Raw genomic sequence first — 18970 nt, forward strand, 5'->3', positions numbered from 1 at the left:
CCGGCGCCGCGGGGGCCGGGCTGGAGCCGCGGGGCCGGGCCCAGCACCGGCGCCGCAGGGGCCGGGCTGGAGCCGCGGGGCCAAAGCTGGGGGCGCTCGGCTGGGGCCGAGACAGGACTGGGCTAGGGGCGCTCGGCCAGGACTGGGAGCCATGGGGCCGGAGCCAGGGGCACTTGGCTGGGGCTGGGGCTTGGGGTGCTCGGCCGGGGGTGCCAGGCTGGAGGGAGCCGCTGAGCGGGCCGCACCTCCCCTCCTCCCCGCGCCCCAGCTTACCTGCCTGCCTGCCCACTGCTTGTTTCAGGCTTCCTGCGAACATCTGATGGGTGGGAAGCAGGGGAGGGGGAGGAGCATTCAGGAGAGGAGGGGAAGTGAGCTGGGGCTGGGGTGAAGTGCCGGAGCTTTTGTTAAATAAAGTCCTGGAACAACCGGTTCCAAAAGGCCTTCTAAATTTAACAACCGGTTCCTGCGAACCGGTGCAAACCGGCTCCAGCTCACCACTGGGCGGGGCCCTGCTGACCAGCCTTGCACACCCACCCTATTGTCGGCCACAGGACCCGCCCACTCCCCACTGGTGGGCGGGTGGCTGGCGAACAGGGATCAGGCCAGCAGCAGGACTCACCGGTACTGATGTGAGTGAGGCAGAATATACGGGACAATTTGCCTGTTTTAAGAAAAAGTCGGGACACCTGCAGGAGGGCTTAAAAAAGGGACTGTCCCTTGAAAAATGGGACATCTGGTCACTCTAGTTCCATATGTTTTACGGCCTTCTCTGACCTCCAAGGTTCACCAGCTGGGTATGGATGACTTTTGTCCTGGGCAGCAGATATCATAGGCTGAGGGAAGCTGTGCCTCCCCAAACAGCCTGGCATGGCTCTACTCATGCTCTGTCCCCAGGCTCCCTCCTGCAGTTCCCAGTGCTCTGCCCTGGCCCAGGCTGGCTGGGGCCTGCTGTGGGGACTTGGGGAGGCTGATGCTGGGGCCAAACTGCCCACCCAGCCCTCGGACCGTGCCCTGGTGCTCCAGGGCTGGGGGCGCTGCTGCTGTGCCATGACTCAATGACCTTTCAAGATCCCTTCCAGTTCTATGAGCTAGGCATATCTCCATATAAAAAAAATGGGCGAGGGGTAGCTCAGTGGTTTGCCTGCTAAACCCAAAGTTGAGAGTTCAATCCTTGAGGGGGCCATTTAGGGAACGGGGGTTAAAAAAAAAATTGTCTGAGGATTGGTCCTGCTTTGAGCAGTGGGTTGGACTAGATGATCTCCTGAGGTCCCTTCCAACCCTAATATTCTATTATTTGGGCACCCAGACCTCCAGGGGTCACCCCAGCCACCTGCTGCTGGGGCCATGGAGGTGGGGCTCTGGGTTGCTGCCAGGGAGCAGGAAGAAGGGGCAGGGAGGGGAGAGACTGCAGGCAGGAGAAGAGGAGCCAGGGTCTAACCTCCCCCAGCAGCAGGTCTCCAGCCACCCATGACTTTTGGGCAACAGGAGACTTATACACATCTAGAGGCTGATGTTACCGCAGTGGCTCTAGGGATGCGAGGACTATGAGCCCTTGTGTTAAGTTGCTATGGAAACCTGAGGATTTTACCTAGCTACAGACTGAGCCACTTAGTGAACAAGTCTTTTCACTGACAACTGTGCATAAGGGTCCATGGGGAATTTCAGTTCGAGAACCAGTGTTTCTTGGATTGCAGCACCTGTCTGCAAATCGGAGGGGTGGTGGCCACATCAAGAAATCCTCTGTCATCAAAGACAAGGGTGCTTTCAGGGCTGATCACCCTGAAGATCAGGGAGAAAAGGTGCGGGTCACTCAGCCCCAGACTATGTTGAACTAATAAAGAGGGCAGGGGTTGTGGGCTACCACTTGAGAACTGCATCTCCCACCTCAAAAAAACACAAAAAATAAAAACACAGACAAAGCCAGACATCACAGGTAAGGAATGGATTCTCTGGCCCACAGGTCAGATGGCCCACTGGTGATCAAGGAAGAAAGGGCTAAGGAGGTAACTGTAATATTTGGAGTCCAAATGCCACCTGAAATAGCAGGATCTCTGAATAACATTCCCATTCCCAATCCTAACCTCACTGGAATACGAGTTTCCTCTGTAACAGATCTATTTCCAACAAGTTATTACAAAACTAATTCTATGTGCTTTTCAAATAAACCTGATACTTTAAAAAAAAAACCACAAACATTTTACTTAAGGGGTTGTATTTCCATACTGAATGGGACTCCCATAAACATCAATAAAACCATCACCCAGCTTAAACCTCTCCCTTTCTATGACAAAAACCTTGACAAAAGTTAGGCCACTGGCTATTGTGCTAGTTGATACTGTTTTCTTGTGGCTGTATCTATCTGTTGTCTCTTATATTTAGGTTGTAAAGTGTTTGGCGTTGGGACCATCTTTTTTGTAATTTATTTGTACAGTGCATAGCACAATGGGGCCTTCATCCATCATTGGGTCTCAATGTGCTACTGCAATACAAATAATAATCAAAAGAAAAAATTGCCTATAATATAAAGCTTTAAATTAATTTAGAGCACAGAAGAATAATGAGCAATCTGCTTATATTTTAAAATCAACCTACAGATTTCTAGGACAAAGGCATTGTTCTGGACCTTCAGCAAGGTCATTTCAGCGATGCTGCTATGAAAGCACATGGTATTACCTGCACGTTCAGCTGCAAATTTAAAGCAACATCCACTCTCTAGGCATATATAAAAAGAGAACTTATTTTTCAGTCTCAATGCAATAATCATACGCTGCCTCAGACTGTCAAAACTAATCATAAATGAAACCAATATACAAAAAGCCATTAGTCTTTGTGTGCATCGTTGTTTTATTCTCAAGTGAGTTTTCAGCTTGTGAAATGTGCCAAATAGAACTGTAAAGCTTGGACAAAAGCAGTATAAACGTCTCCACACTAGCCTGCTCATACAGCTCAGTACCCACACAGAAGGGCCACCTTTACAAGTGACAAAGCCACATGCTCTTCATGCTCATTCAATTCTCAGCCTTTCTGCTGTGACTGTCACACAGCCAATGGTCCACCCTACCAGGGATGGGTTGAAATACTAGTGTGATGCTTACTGATCATGTCCCAGTGCTCTGTGGTGTGGCCGTTTCATGCTGCTGAAGAGATCTATGATAATAGTCACTTAAGCTGTCCCCTAGGAGATCAGGATGTGTCATCCCTTTTTGCAGCACTCCCTTGAGCATGCTGCAAATTCCTCTCTGCTCTTCAAAAGGAAGCTTCCCTCTGCTATTACCCTAACTTCCTCTGCACACAATTGTGGACACAACCTCTATTTCCTCCCTCTGGCACTCCACCCAACCCCTCACGTGAAAGAACTTCCAGATTCATCTAGTTTGCATAGTAATTTGAAGATGATGATTGGGAGAAGTCAGTCCTGGCTGCCATCAAGACTCTAGATTCACAAAGTTTAAATAAGACAAGACCATTAAATTGTCTATTCTGACCACCTGGTTAACACAGGACATGAAATTTCACCAAGACACCCCTGTGTTTGACTAAAGAATATCTTCCAGAAAGGCATCCAGTTGACTTCAAAAGATGCAGAATCTACCAATTCCCTTGATAGTTTGTTCCAATGATTAATCACCATACTGTTACTGTTAAAAATGTATGCCTTATTTCTAATTTTGAATTTATCTGGCTTCTGCTTCCTGCCATTGGTTCTTGCTTTTCCTGCTAGATTTAAAGAGTGCTTTATAGTATGTGGTATTATCTCGCTTCAGTGGTGACTGTAACCAAGCCACCTCTCAATCTTCCTTTATATAGGCTAAACAGACTGAGCTCTCCAAGTCTTTCACAGGAAGGCATTTTCTCCAGCCCTTGAATAATTGTTGTGGCTCTCTCTTGCACCTTCATTTTTTCAATATAGTTTTTAAAGGACACCAGAACAGTATGCAGTATTGGGGTTACCAATGCTGTATACAGAGGTAAAATCACCTCCCGCCTCCTATTCACTACTCCCCGGTTTCTACATCCAAGGATCGCATTCGCTTTTTTTGCTACAGCACTGGAAGCTCATGTTGAATTGCTTGTCTGCTCTGACTCCTAAACCTTTTCAGAGTCGCAGCTTTCCAGGATATGTTTCCCCATTCTGTAGGTATGACCTGTGTTCCTTGTTCCGAGATGCATAACTTTGCACCTGGCTACATTAAAACGTATTTTATTTGAATAGACCCAGCTTATCAAGAGATCCAGATCACTCTATATCTCCTTCCATCTTTGTGTCGTTCACAAAGCAACAATGATTTTACATTTACTTCCAGATAGGTACTGATTTACTTGATAAAAATACTATTGATCCCTGCGGACCCCCACTAGAATCAACTATGATCCCCCCTGACATCAACTTTTTGAGATCTGTCAGTTAGCAAGTTCTTAAATCATTTACCATGAGCTCTATAGATATTGTAATAGTGATAATATTTTAAATCAGAAAGTCAAACACCTTACAAAAGCAGACTCAGGACTTTTGGTGGTGCTGTAGCAGTAGGTACCGTAGATGGTACTTCCTTTGTGCGACTGGAAAAGTGGTGTTGAAAGAGACTAGGGGAGCAAAAGAAATGTGTCCTGTTCATATTCCTTTAAATAAAGGTAAAGGAAGATGGTAACATGCTCAATTTTGGGCATTACAGCCAGTGGCACCAATTGAATGGTCTAACAGGACTGTCCAGAACAGCTTGAACTGGCTCTCGTGCTTTGCTTCTACTGTGAAGCCCCTTGCTCTGTGCTCTGCCTGGGGGCAGATACCTTGTTGGCAGAATCGTGGAATTCAAGGCCCCATTTCTATGCCACTGTTGAATTTTCAGACCACAAGCCAATAGTTGTATTAGTTCGTCTCCAGAATATTGGAGGGAACACTGTATGTGATGGAAAGTATGATACATGGTTTTTATTTTGCGGCACATACACACAGAGAGAGGGTAGTTTTTGTCTCCCCAGATGCCTCTTTCATTTTGTAACATGAAATTTCAAAACTGACTACAATCAGCTGGATTGTTATCATGGTAATAACACGATCTGCCTAATTGCACTGAGATGTTTACTGCGCTGTTATGTTGCCTATGTGATTATGGCATGCAGCCACATTACCCGTAAGAAATATAATTGAGCAATTTGGGGGCAGCCAAGGGACTTATTCATCTGACTCTGCACAAAATTCTGTGAAAACATCAACTAGTTTTCATACCACAGTATTGTTTGTAGACTCTACAAACAAAACACTTCCTATTTGTGATGTCATAGATTTAGTTTAGGGGAGAATCAATGGCATAGAGGAAAAAGTACAAGACAAAATATTTTTCATACTGGCCCATTTGCACAGGGCAATTTCTCAAAAAAAAAAGCCGGATTCAATGCCACTGAAGTCAATGGAAAGACTCTCACTGACTGCAATGGGCACTGGATCAGACCCAAAGATGCCAAGTTTATGCCTGGCCCTGAGTGGTACATAAGTGCATGTGGAGAGGGCATATGGGACCTTTCCTTCTTTATGCCCCTGGAAGGGGTAAAGCACAGTGAGGCAAAGGAAAGGGCAAAGTGGAATTGAAGAGCCATGCTTTTACCCTAGCAAACTGCAGCAGTAGACATGTATGGTCCCAGAAGGCAGTTGACACCTTACCCTCTTATATAACGGCACAGTGACTGCTCTTTCACAGAGCTTGGGGAGGGGCTGTTTCTGCTTCAGGTACAATGGATCCTGGAGCTCCCACTAGGACTCTCTAAGGTCTTGGCTACACTTGCAAATTTGCAGAGCTGCAGCAGGGTGTGAAAACACACCCTTTCCAGCGCTGCAAATTGCAGCGCTGCAAAGCGCCAGTGTGGTCAAAGCCCCAGCGCTGGGAGCGTGGCTCCCAGCGCTGTCCGTTATTCCCCACAGGGAGGTGGAGTACGGACAGCGCTGGGAGAGCTCTCTCCCAGCGCTGGTGCTTTGACTACACTTAGCGCTTCAAAGCGCTGCCGCGGCAGCGCTTTGAAGTGCAAGTGTAGCCATAGCCTAAGATGAAGTTGTGCCTTTGAGGCAAAATAGAGCCCAAGCAGTTTTCCAGAATTAAAGTCCCTGCACTGTTTCTTCCATTCCAAACCGTGTGTGTTTAAAGTAGGAGTAGAAGATCACTAGAATAAAAAGTCCAGGCTAACTAGTTTGATCAATTGCTTCTTTACAGCTTGCTAGATCAAAGAAAGAAAGGGGGGGGGGGAACCACAAAAATAAAAATAAAAAACCCTAAGGCCTGAACCTAGTAGTCTCCACTTTGGCCCTTCCCCGAACTCAATATATTGCCATATATCATTAGTCTTCATTTAAGGCCTTCAGCTGGCATTCAATCCATGTGACAATGCACACATCCAAGCCAAATGGAATTCTTTATGTGATTTTCATGTGACTTTAAATCGTTTTACTAAAATTCAGCTACATGTAATTGTGACTATATGTAATTTTTGGTAGGAATCTCCCCAATTCTCCATGACTTTTCACAGAAAAATTCTGAGTGTTTCAATACATGAAACAATGAAACAAATGCACGTCATTCAGATTTGCTAGTATGTACACAGTACAGTATTCCATTTTTCCAGGATTCTCTCAGCTGCGGTTTTTTCAGCAGCTGTATTTATGCAAGCTTCATTAGTTCCTAATTGTCCATATATTTCCTCCTTACTTATCTTGTTAAAGACCAATTACAAAAAGCATTTCAATAGCTTAGCCATTTGTGCTCAGATTACACATTGATGGGTGCTTTATAAATACGTTGATAGTTTTTAGAATTAGCATCAATTTCATCTTCTTAATGTATTAATGGGCTTGCTTTCTCTCCATTAATTATTACATGTTATCTCTATTGCTTTAGCTCTCAAATTCCCCTTTAAGTTTGGAGCCTCTTTGTGTCAGGACTACACAGTCACCGCCCCCAAGGAATTTACCATCTACCATAACATACTCCAGTGTTTCCATTCCCACTGACATTTGTAAAAGTCCTTCTTATTCTCCTTAATCCACTTAGCTATCATTTAATCATTTAATCATGTTGCTGTCTTGATGTACTCTTTACTTTGCGAGCCTTAACCGTCTTTGTATATTCTTGGTTAGCTCCCTCTCTCTTCTCTATTTGACAGGTTTGTTTGGTTTTTTTAACTTCACATTTGGCCAATCTCACATGAAACCACATTGGCTGCTTCTTGGTTTTTGCATTTTCCTTTTCACAGGAATTGTAGATTACTGTGCACCAAAGATGGTTACTTTAAGACTATTCAAGATATCTTTCACACTCATGCACTTTAAAGTGATTTTATGCTTGGCTTTCTCTCCCCCTCGTCCCCCCCACCCTTGCATCCCTTCTCCCTCATCATACAGGACATGGAAGGTCATTGCTCCCCACTGTGGCAATCAGACCATGGAGATCCTTCACTGCCCCCCACATCTCAGGTATCTGTAAGGCCCCAGATTAGGAAAACAGTTAAGCACATGTTCAAGCCCATCCCTATTCACCAAAGCACTTATGAACAGGTTTAACTTTTACCACGTTAAGTGCATTGCTGACTAGAGATGGTCTACTGCAGGCATAGTCAGTTATTTTTTGTCAAAAAGTCCAAATTTCTTGGCCAAGCTATAGTCAAGGTCCAGACTCCAGAGAAACATTTTTCACCCAGCAAGTGCCCCTGTTCAACAAACGCATTCAATGCTGTGCAATGTACCCAAGGCCTATTGCTTATATTTTTAGTGCATTAAACGAAAAATAAAATCAAACCACTACATAACCTCCAAGAAAGATATAATAAATTACCTCTGAGACTTTGAGAAAGCACATAGCTAAAATGTCAAATAGACGGAAATATTAGTATTAAAACACTTTCAGACAACTGTTTAAGCTTTGAATTTGTTTTGAGTTTACAAAGAGTATTAATTTTGATTCTGTCAAATAAAATTATTGTAGGCATATTACCCTCTACCCAGCTTAGGGTAACTATGTTTCAAGTTCCCCAATAAAGGATACTCTCGGCCGGTGGGGGAGTTGGGGAGGAGGGGAAGAGCTGAAGGGGAGAGTACAGTTCGGTGGGTGCTGGAGGGGCTATTTGGGTGGTGCTGGAGGGGTGTGCATGTACTGGGAGGGGTATTTGGGGGATGCAGGAGAGGTGTGTGTACTGGGAGGGAGCATTTGGGGGGTGCTGTCAGGGGTATGTGCAGCCTCACTCTTGAGGTAGGAGGCAGTGTTGCTCCCTGTCACAGCGGCAAAGCGGTTGGTGCAGCCCATCAGTCTGCACCTCTCAGCAGGCCTCTCCCCCTTCCCAGGGCAGGGAGCCAAAGCCTGGCTCTGTCACTCCTCTCAGACAGGCTCTGAGGCCCTGCGGCAGGGCAGGCAGACTGGCCAAGAGGCGCTTGGCACCTCTGCTTCCCTGATAGGCTGGGTGGCCCAGCTCCCCCATAACCCACCGATCACCCACCAACTTCCCACCACCCCAACAGCACTTGCTTGTTTGCCCACATGGCCCACTTGCCCCATGGGGATTACTCCTGATCGCATTCTGCACCAAAAAATTAAAAATTCTATGCCAAAAAATTAATAATTCTGCACTCAATATTTTAAAATTCTGCAAATTTTATTTGTCCAATAAATGTGGAGGCTCCAGCATGGCAGTGGGGAGCACAGGCCATTGGCTGCACAGAGGTGGGAGACCACTTTGCAGCTCCCTCTGGATCACAGACTCAGCAGTGAGGCTGCACCCAACCCTGACATAGTGCAAGGATTGGGCCTGACCCAGAAACACACAAGAGCCCTGTCCCTCTGTGCCAGGTGCACCAGGTGTGGGCAGGCAGACTCAGCCCGGCAGGATCCAAGTGTGGAGGGGCTTAGTGTGGGGGGATCCAGGTGTGGGTTGTGAGGGTTCTGTGTGGGGCAATCTGGCTGTGGGCAGCTCAGTAGGGGATCTGGGTGCAGGGAGGATCTGGATGCACAAGGGTTTTGCGGGGGCGGTTCTGAGTGCAATGGTAATTGAACTCTGCAGGGGGGTCCAGGTGAAGGTGGTTGGAGGTCAGCAGGAGAGGGGTGTGATGGGGATAGAGCTCGGCAGGGGGAGCTGGTGGGGGGTTTAGTGGGGAAGTCTAGATGCTGGGGCAGTGGGGTTCAGTGGGGATCCAGGTGCAGCTGGTTGGGGCTTGGTGAAGGGGCAGTGGGGCTCGGTGGGGGAGGTTCTGGGTGCAGGGGGTGAGGCTCAGCAGGAAGCTCTGGATACACAGGGGGTTGAGTGGATAGGCAGCAGCATCCCATACAGTGATCCTTCCACCTGCAGCTGAGGAACGATGGGTGAAAGAAGTCGGGAGAGTTTGCAGAGCTTCCTGCAGCCGGGGGAAAAATCTGGGGGTGGGTCTGACACAGCCCTGGATGCTGTGCATGGGAAGAGGAAGTACCATCCTCTCCAGCCCAGCCAGGACCAGTACCCAAAACATACTGCTGGGGAGGGTCGCATGACTGCTCTTGTGGCTTCCCTTTGCTTCCCCGTCAGAAAGTCATTTTTCTGTGGGGAAGCAAAGCAATCTGCAGGGGACATAAATTCTGCATATGTGCAGTGGTGCAGAATTCCTCCAGGAGTAGGCAATACACCTGCACACGCAGTTGCCCGGGGACACGGTGCCCTGCAGCCTGGCCCACCCATCGGCCCCATGGTGAGGGAGACCTGCTCTGGGAAAAGGGCATGGCGCCGCATGGCTCCAACCATGGCTTGGCATCAGCCCATTTGACCTTTGCAGTCCACTCAAAGGTAGCTGGTAATCTGGATTTGGCCCACGGTCCACCTATTGATTACTCTCTGGTCTACTGAATCGGAGCCTAGGGAGGAGTCAGTTGAGACCCTGTCTCTCTGAAAGTGACATCATCTGAGCAATGACAGCAGCCCCTCATTCCAACCAGGAAATAGATGCGGGAAAGGCAAATCTGGTCTAAAAAAAATTATTTCCTTTTTTTTTTTTTTTTTAATATACTGGGGTGGAGAGGCAGGGTCAAATAACCCAAGGACTTCACTCTCAGGCTGTGTTTTCACTGCAAAAAAATGGGTGCATTTTTACACTGCAATGACTAACTTGAGATAGCTATCTCAATGTAAAATCCCAATGGATACAAGGCGCAGATAGTTTTTAACCTCAGTGTAACTAGTAGAGGTAAATGTCATATATACATGGACACTGGAGGGAAAAAAAAAAACTATCCCAGAGGGTTGCTGTTTGAGGCACAGATTCTCCTGCCATGGTAATTTTTCATCCTGATGGTGGAACATTGTTCATATGGGGAGGCAATGTGACCTAGAAGAATAAACACTGAACTGGGATTTGGGAGACCTGGGTTCTAGTCCTGGCTCTGCCAATACCCTGCTGGGCAACCATTCACTTCACCTCTCTATTCCTTAGTTTAACACTCTGTAAAATGGGAATATTGATACTTGCCTCCCTTTGTAAAGCAGTTTGAGATCTACTACCAAAGAGCAGCATACCATTTTCTATCTTTGCAATCATCATTTTTAAATCAATAAAGACTTTTCATAAATTCTCATACACACACACACACACACACACTTATATATACATACACTTATATGTAAGTATGTACTAATGAGTGTGTGTTTCTGTGTAAACATCAGCATAGAGACAGATAAAAGCTGTTCCCTTGTGTATTCTCAATCTGCAGTGCCCAGAGTTCACGTTCTCCAATGCCTGGTATTACCAAGTTGGTTGGGTCTCCTCACCATCTGTAGAACTTACACAGGAGCACAGGAAATTGCAGCAGGGTGGGCGTGCAGAAGCTCTAGCAACTCCACGAGGTATCACTTCAGCTGCTCACAAGGCTGCCTGCACTTTCACAGCATTCCTTGCTGGTAATAGTGAGCAAGGAACAAGAGTACTATGCAGATGCTAATTTTCCAAACTGAAACATCTCAGGGTATTTGAATATTAATATATACTCCAAAGTCCAGGATGACATTTCCTGTCTCGGTTTATATTCTTTACCACTGGAACTGCAGACAGATAATATTGCAGTGTTGGTGGTATCATTTGAATGATTTGTAAAACTATATTCATATCCCTAAATCTTTTTCTGAGGGGGCAGGGGAGCTGTGGTGGTACTCAGAGAAGCTGACTGTATCTATCTGACTACACACTCATGCAAAATTGCTCTGGTGTTGCTGGTAATTCTGGATTTATCAACTTGGACAGGGATTTGAGGCAACTTCTGTAAGATTTTAAGAAAAGCCAGGCTTACGTCTTTCATCTTGTTCATATACAGTTTATTATTTGTATTGATTAGTGACATTTTGTGTTTTGTTTAACTTCAACCAGCTTTGATATATCAAAAAAATTGGTCCTGTGGCATCCCTACGCATGTGTTGCTGCCATATCTATGAACAACATCTTGAGTTAAATAAACCTAAAGGTGTGAATTTAGATGCTTCTTTTTATCCCTTAAACAAGTGCAGAAAAACATGAAGAAAACAACAGATAAACAGGTCTGTAGATGTATAGGGCCTTCAGAGTCCACTGAAGGAAATGGTAGTCTTTCCATTGGCTTCAATAGATTTTAGATCTGATCCACAGTAACAAAGACAATGCTTTACAAGAGTACACAGCATCTCAATTCTGAAGTCCCCCACCTTACAGTGCCCAAGGAAAAGTTGAGCTAACAGGTCAATTTTTCAAAAGCGACTAGTGATTTTGGATATGTCACTGTTTGGGTGCTCAATTTTAGACTCCTCAAATGGGCCTGATTTTCAGTTAGCACTAGGAACGCACCTTCAGATGTCTTGCATCTGAAGAAGTGGGTATTCACCCACGAAAGCTCATGCTGCAAAACGTCTGTTAGTCTATAAGGTGCCACAGGACTCTTTGCTGCTCCTTCAGGGAAATAAGGACAAACCATGGAATTACAGACCAGTCAGTTTAACTTCTGTACTCGGAAAGATAATGGAGCAAATAATTAAGCAATCAATTTGCAAACATCTAGAAGATAATTAGGTGATAAATAACAGTCAGATGGATTTGTCAAGAACAAATCGTGTCAAACCAACCTGATAGTTTTCTTTGACAGGGTAACAAGCCTTGTGAATAGGGGGAAAGCAGTAGACGTAGTATATCTTGACTTTAGTAAAGTTTTTGATACTGTCTTGCATGACCTTCTCATAAACAAACTAGGGAAATACAAGCTAGATGGAGCTACTATAAGGTGGGTGTAAAACTGGTTGGAACACTGTTCCAAAAGAGTAGTTATCAGTGGTTCACAGTCATGCTGGAAGGGCATAACGAGTGGGGTTCCAGAGGGATCAGTTCTAGATCTGGTTCTGTTCAATATCTTCATCAGTGATTTATATAATGGCATAGAAAGTACACTTATAAAGTTTGCAGATGGTACCAAGCTCAGAGGGGTTGCAAGTGCTTTGGAGGAGAGGATTATAATTCAAAATTATCTGGACAAACTGGAGAAAAGGTCTGAAGTAAACAGGATGAAATTCAATAAAGACAAATACACAGTACTCCACTGAGAAAGGAACAATCAGCTGCACACATACAAAATGGGGAATGACTGCCTAGGAAGGAGTACTGCAGAAAGGGATCTGGGGGTCATGGTGGATCACAAGCTAAATATGAGTCAACAGTGTAACACTGTTGCAAAAAAAGCAAACAAAATTCTGGGATGTATTAGCAGGAGTGTTGTAAGCAAGACACGAGAAGTAATTCTTCCGCTCTACTCCACGCTGATTAGGCCTCAACTGGAGTATTGTGTCCAGTTCTGGGTACCACATTTCAGGAAAGATGTGGACAAATTGGAGAAAGTCCAAAGAAGAGCAACAAAAATGATTAAAGGTCTAGAAAACATGACCTAGGAGGGAAGATTGAAAAAATTGGGTTTCTTTAGTCTGGAAAAGAGAAGAATGAGAGGGGACATAATAGTTTTCAAGTACATAAAAGGTTGTTACAAGGAGGAGCGAGAAAAATTGTTGTTCTTAACCTCTGAGGATAGGACAAGAAGCAATGGGCTTAAAATACAGCAAGAGAGGTTTAGGTTGGATATTAGGAAAACTTCAGTATCTGAATCAGGTTACACAAACATCTGTCAGGGATGGTCTAGGTGATACTTAGTCCTGCCATGATTGGACTAGAAGACCTCTCAAGGTCCCTTCCAGTCTGATGATTCTACGATTCTGAAAACTAGGACCTTTTAAGGTTTCTCAGTTGGATACCCATAAACGGAGACACTCAAAATCACTAGTTACTTTGCAAATCTTGATAACTTACAACGAGGTTGTTATGATCAAGGAAAAATGTAATATATGATCATGCCAAGCAGCGACCAACATACTATATTTTTCTTCCCATGTTACTGTGACATGTAGTTTGTGGTTTACCAAACAGATGTTTAAACTTTCACCCTTCTAAATAGAAATAATTGATGGAGCCTTACCTTTGGGAATAGTAATCTGACAACCTAGGTCACAGTCCTGCTGCAACTGATAAAAAGCCACTTCCTGTAGTCGGGCACGCTCCAACTCCGAAAGGCTTTGAACAGGAACTGACTTCAGCCGAACACTGCGTCCTGACATGCTGTTCCACGTGAAGTCACCCTACAGGAAATCAAGTGGAAAAACATGAAACATCATATGCACAGTTTAAACAAACATACCCTTCTCTTTTATTGGTAAGAAAAACAACATAGGACCCTGTCCTTAAAAATTCACTTCTTGGACAGTCCTGACCTTTGAAATGTCATCTTTGTTTTCCCAGAATCAATTAATTTATGCAAAAAACGAGGGCTGTCAAACAATAAAAAAAATTAATTGTGATTAATCGCAATAACAATAGAATACCATTTATTTAAATATTTGATGTTTTCTACATTCAAATATATTGATTTCAATTACAATACAGAATACAGAGTGTACACTGCTCACTTTACAGTATTTGCACTGTAAAAAAACAAAAGGAATAGTATTTCTCAATTCACCTAATACAAGTACTGTAGTGCAATCTCCTTATCATGAAAGTTGAACTTACAAATATAGAATTATGTACCAAAAAAATTGCATTAAAAAATAAAATCATGTAAAATTTAGAGCATGCAAGTCTATTCAGTCCTACTTCTTGTTCAGCCAATCACTCAGACAAACAACTTTGTTTACATTTGCAGGAGATAATGCTGTCCATTTCTTGTTTACAATGTCACCTGAAAGTGAGAACAGGTGTTCTCATGGCACTGTTGTAGTGTCATGGCATGAGATTTACGTGCCAGATGCACTAAAGATTCATATGTCCCTTCATGCTTCAGCCACCTTCCAAAGGACATGCATCCATGCTGATGATGGGTTTTGCTCGATAACAATCCAAAGCCAGTGCAGACTGATGCATGCTCATTTTCATCATCTGAGTCAGATGCCACCAGCAGAAGGTTGATTTTCATTTTTGGAGGTTCGGGTTCTGTAGTTTCCGCATCGGATTGTTGCTCTTTTAAGACTTCTGAAAGCATGCTCCACACCTCGTTCCTCTCAGATTTTGGAAGGCACTTCAGAGTCTTAAACCTTGGATCAAACGGTGTAGCTCTCTTTAGAAATCTCTTCTTTGCGTTTTGTCAAATCTGCAGTGAAAGTATTCTTAAATGAACAACATGGGTTGGTCATCATCCGAGACTGCTATAACACAAAATGTACGGCAGAATGCAGGTAAAACAGAGCAGGGGACATACAATTCTCCCCCAAGGAGTTCAGTCACAAATTTAATTAACTTTTTTTTTTTTAAATGAACGTCATCAGCATGCAAGCATGTCCTCTGGAATGGTGGCCGAAGCATGAAGGGGCATATGAATGTTTAGCATATTTGGCACATAAATACCTTGCAATGCTGGCTACAAAAAGTGCCATGCAAATGCCTGGTTCTCACTTTCTGGTGACATTGTAAATAAGAAGAGGGCAGCATTATCTCCTGTAAATGGAAACAAAGTTGTTTGTCTTAGTGATTGGCTGAACAAGAAGTAGGACTGGATGGACTTGTAGGCTCTGAAGTTTTATATGTTTGTTTTTTAGTACAGCTATGCAACAACAACAAAATCTACATTTGTAAGTTGCACTTTCACAACAAAGAGACTGCACTACAGTATTTGTATGGGGTGAATTGAAAAATACTATTTCTTTTATCATTTTACAGTGCAAATATTTGTAATAAAAATATACACTTTGATTTAAATTACAACAATACAATGTATACAAAAAATTTAGAAAATCATCCAAAATATTTAATAAATTTCGATTGGTATTCTATTTTTTAACAGTGTGATTAAAACTGCGATTGATTGTGATTAATTTTTTAATCACAATTACTTTGAGTTAATCGCGTGAGTTAACTGTGATTAATCGACAGCCCTACAAGAAACCCAAAACAAAACAAAAGCCCACCACATAATTTCTACCTGAAAACATTTACCTATTACTGTTGCAAAAACATTAGGATGCCTAAAGAACCTGGGGGTGTGGAGGAGGAAAGTAACTGATTTTCCCAAGTTTTGTTTCTTTGGGCATTTGACAACACTTTTTGTATATCAGTTTCATACTGTTTTTCCTGTATAATCAATTTAATATACAGAGAATTTACTGGACATTTTACAATCCACAGTTTGTTTTCCATAAGTGCTGATACCTTTATGTGGGTCTGAAGAGGTTGTACCAACAAAACAAACCTCTTCCCTACATATTCCCTCTCCTCCTCATGGTATGTCATGCCTAGGTTTATGCTGATTGAATGACAAGTTTCTAAACATGTGTTAAAATAAATATAACTATACAACATGAAATGCTATATATTCAATAAATACCCACAGAGTTAGGAAATCTAATCAACAGATTTAGCTATTCTGTCTCCCAGCTTTGGTGATGAATCTAAAATATTGGTCCATAGGCCAATATTTCATTATGATGAAGTAAGTAATTTTTTTTGTCAATCAGTAATAGTGAAATATACATATTTGCTTCAGGGTTAGCCACGAAATTCAAACTAAAATTTCACAATGGAAGCAAAGTCTAAGTGGACATTTTAGTGGCATTGGGGAAGAAAGAATTCCTTTGGTTCTTGAACAAATTCTGACCAAATTAAAAACAATGGTCCAGTTGTTTGAGCTGAGACTAGATGAACACAAAGGTAATTTCTGGCTTTATAATCTCTAAATCTTGAACACACTAGTGCAACCAGGGACAGCTGCCAGTGAGCATGATGCCCATCCCAGTTGGCAGGGCTGGGGGTGGTACGGACATGCCAGAGTAGCTGCCCGCTGCAGTTCCTGGTAGAGCCCTGCAGCACCACAGATATCAGCTTTATATCCATGGACATCCACATCCACAGATATACATTTTGTATACATGCAGGACTCTTCTACTAATAATGAGAAGTATTGACCACTATCTTCTCAGACTTCCTACAAGACTATCAAATATAACTGTCTACTAGGACCAACTTCTGCCTCTGCAGAGACAGATCTTGGCAGTAGAACAAGAGCAGGTCTGCTGTGCAAGGAGGGGAACAAGATTCTTGGGATTCACACTGTGTAAGGCACAGCTCTGAGAGTGCCTCCTGTGCTGCAGACCAGGGCCATGTAGGGGAGAGGCAATGGACAGGCCAGGAAAACTGCACATATCAACCTATTTTACTCCCATCCATATGGGGAGGCATCCAGCCATTGGGTGAACTGCCTCCTTGGAGAGGCACCACAGCCAGCTACTGTGGAAGATTCCTCTCTCCCTACCCTGAGCATCTTCCAAGGACTTAGCTCAGTTACTCGCTGGTGAATATGTATACTTTACATATACATATGCATGCACACTTTACTTAATTTGTTATAAAGTGTTTGTCTACATGGAGATGTTAGTGCACAGGAAGCTATGGTGTGAATTTAAAGCACACTAGCTACTCCATGCTCCAAGTGAACACTCTTCTACACACTGAAAGTGCCCTTAGGTGGTTTAGCTTAGCACATTTCCAAGGTGCATTAAGCAAATGCACGCAAAAGGCATTCTTAGGGTATGTCTACACTTGCAGAGTTTTTGCGCTGAAAGCAAAGCGCTGGTTTGTGTACTCGCTTAATTCCTTAGGCGTCAGAGAGTGTCAACATTAGCAGCACTTCCATTGCAGATGAGAGCAGCACCCTAGGGCACCTATCCCACAGTGCAGCTCTCTCTATTTTGACAATGGGTCTTGTGGGAAGGGGGCGGGGGTGATCGCAGGGCATCCTAGGTCCCTGCACAGCCTTCTCTCCCCAAACACTGATCAGCTCCAGTAGCTCAGCATTGCTCCAAAGTTCCCAGGGCATTACAGGGGGAGGGGTGGATGTCTGTTTACCTGGCAGCAGAGCAGCAGAGCTGCTGGCCAGCGTGGTCACCTAGGCACTGTGGAATATCCCCGAAGGCTAAAAGCTGTGTGAAGAGGAAGAAAATATCTTCACTTGCACATCACCACAAAAGCATCACCAGTAAGAGCTGTACGCCTCTCGTGGAGGTGGTTTTCTTTTTGCAGTGAAACTTCTAAGTCTCACTGACAAATTCTTCAAGGGATCCAGGATCAGGATTTAGGTTATTAATTACTTACAGCAACAGATTGTGGGTTTAAAACAGGTAGCAGGTGCAACCACCCGGAATCTGAGGTGTGCACAGAGTGCCGGATGTGGCCCCTAGTCATATTAGAAACTGTAAATAATAATTTTGATATAAGATTAGAATGATGATTTTATACTACAGCATTATTGTAATAGGGAATGGCTTTATTCCCTGCCATGTTTATGTTACAGGGTATACAACAAAGACTGTTACTATCAGCTGTACTTTTAATTGGTCATTTGTTCAAGTCCACTTGAGATACTTAAGATCAAAAGCAATTATGCCGGTTTGTTTTTCCTCCTGAACTACCAATGCTTCACCGACCGTAGTAGTGTTTAGAAGTGTATTCACTGTAAAATAATTAAATATTTTTGCACATTATAAAAATTATACTGTGGAAAACACGGCACATGCTAGATATAGTCTTACATAGTTTTAACTTTCTTTCCTTAATTACTTCTATAAGCTTGGGAAACTAAGTATACAACTGCCACTTTGTAAACCTTTGGCTTACATTGGTAATTTATTTCAAATCCTTCCAAAATTGTTTCCAGACCTCTCAACCATAGGAACTTTAGATTTTGACAGTTTATAGCCCCCCGACTCAGCTTTCACGTCTGTACATCTAATCCCTCTTTTCCTCACTTTCCAGTTGTTGCCATTTGTATGGACCAATAAAAATACATGAAAGAAAGCGATTAATTCCAGTACAACTTTAGTCCTACCACGTAAAATCAGTATACATAATTCTAGACATAAAATAGGAAGTGAATGAAGAATTAAGAAAAAGGAGAGTAAATATCACTAAATGTCCGTTATAGCACTAAATGAACATTAAGGACCAAATCCTCTGTCCCACCAGGTACTTAAAGCTATCATAAGTTTTTCCTTTTGGGATTCTCCAAATGTACAGGAATGACGGGGTGGTGTAAAGGTGGTGGTCTTTTTTGGCATCACTCTCTCTTAGCTTCCCCTTGCATAGGGGGCAATGAGGAATGCTCAGAACTTTGGGCATCCCCTGGGAGCTGTTACAAGCTGGTGCAACTTAGAGCACTGGGGTGGCTCTCAGTTGCGCAGGGTGCCAAACTGGCCCCAGCATAGCAAGGAATGATGGAAACCCTTCTGAATGCTGAGACTGAATTATAACAACATGTGGGAAAGTAAGGGATACTATATAGCCCAGAAACAGACCTGGTAAAAAGTCTGAAAACCAATACACTAAGCACTGGGACTCTTAATTATTATTCAATATGAAAGTCTGACTTTACTAATGACTTCAACAGACAGGGTGAAATCCTGACCCCATCGGAAGTCAATAGCAAAAATC

At 43.6% G+C, this 18970-nt stretch overlaps 1 protein-coding gene across 8 annotated transcripts in view; it reads right to left on the reverse strand.

The window, feature by feature from the left end:
* The window catches only part of ARHGAP6 (Rho GTPase activating protein 6), a 485299-nt gene that overhangs the window by 82468 nt on the left and 383861 nt on the right, over positions 1-18970 (reverse strand). For all 8 annotated transcript variants that reach the window (XM_039497447.1, XM_039497455.1, XM_039497473.1 and 5 more), the window contains one exon: positions 13476-13635. In XM_039497447.1, the coding sequence (XP_039353381.1) occupies positions 13476-13635 (160 nt within the window). The remainder of the gene's footprint in view (positions 1-13475; positions 13636-18970) is intronic.

Source organism: Mauremys reevesii, linkage group 1 (genome assembly GCF_016161935.1).
Source record: "Mauremys reevesii isolate NIE-2019 linkage group 1, ASM1616193v1, whole genome shotgun sequence".
Lineage (NCBI taxonomy): Eukaryota > Metazoa > Chordata > Testudines > Geoemydidae > Mauremys > Mauremys reevesii.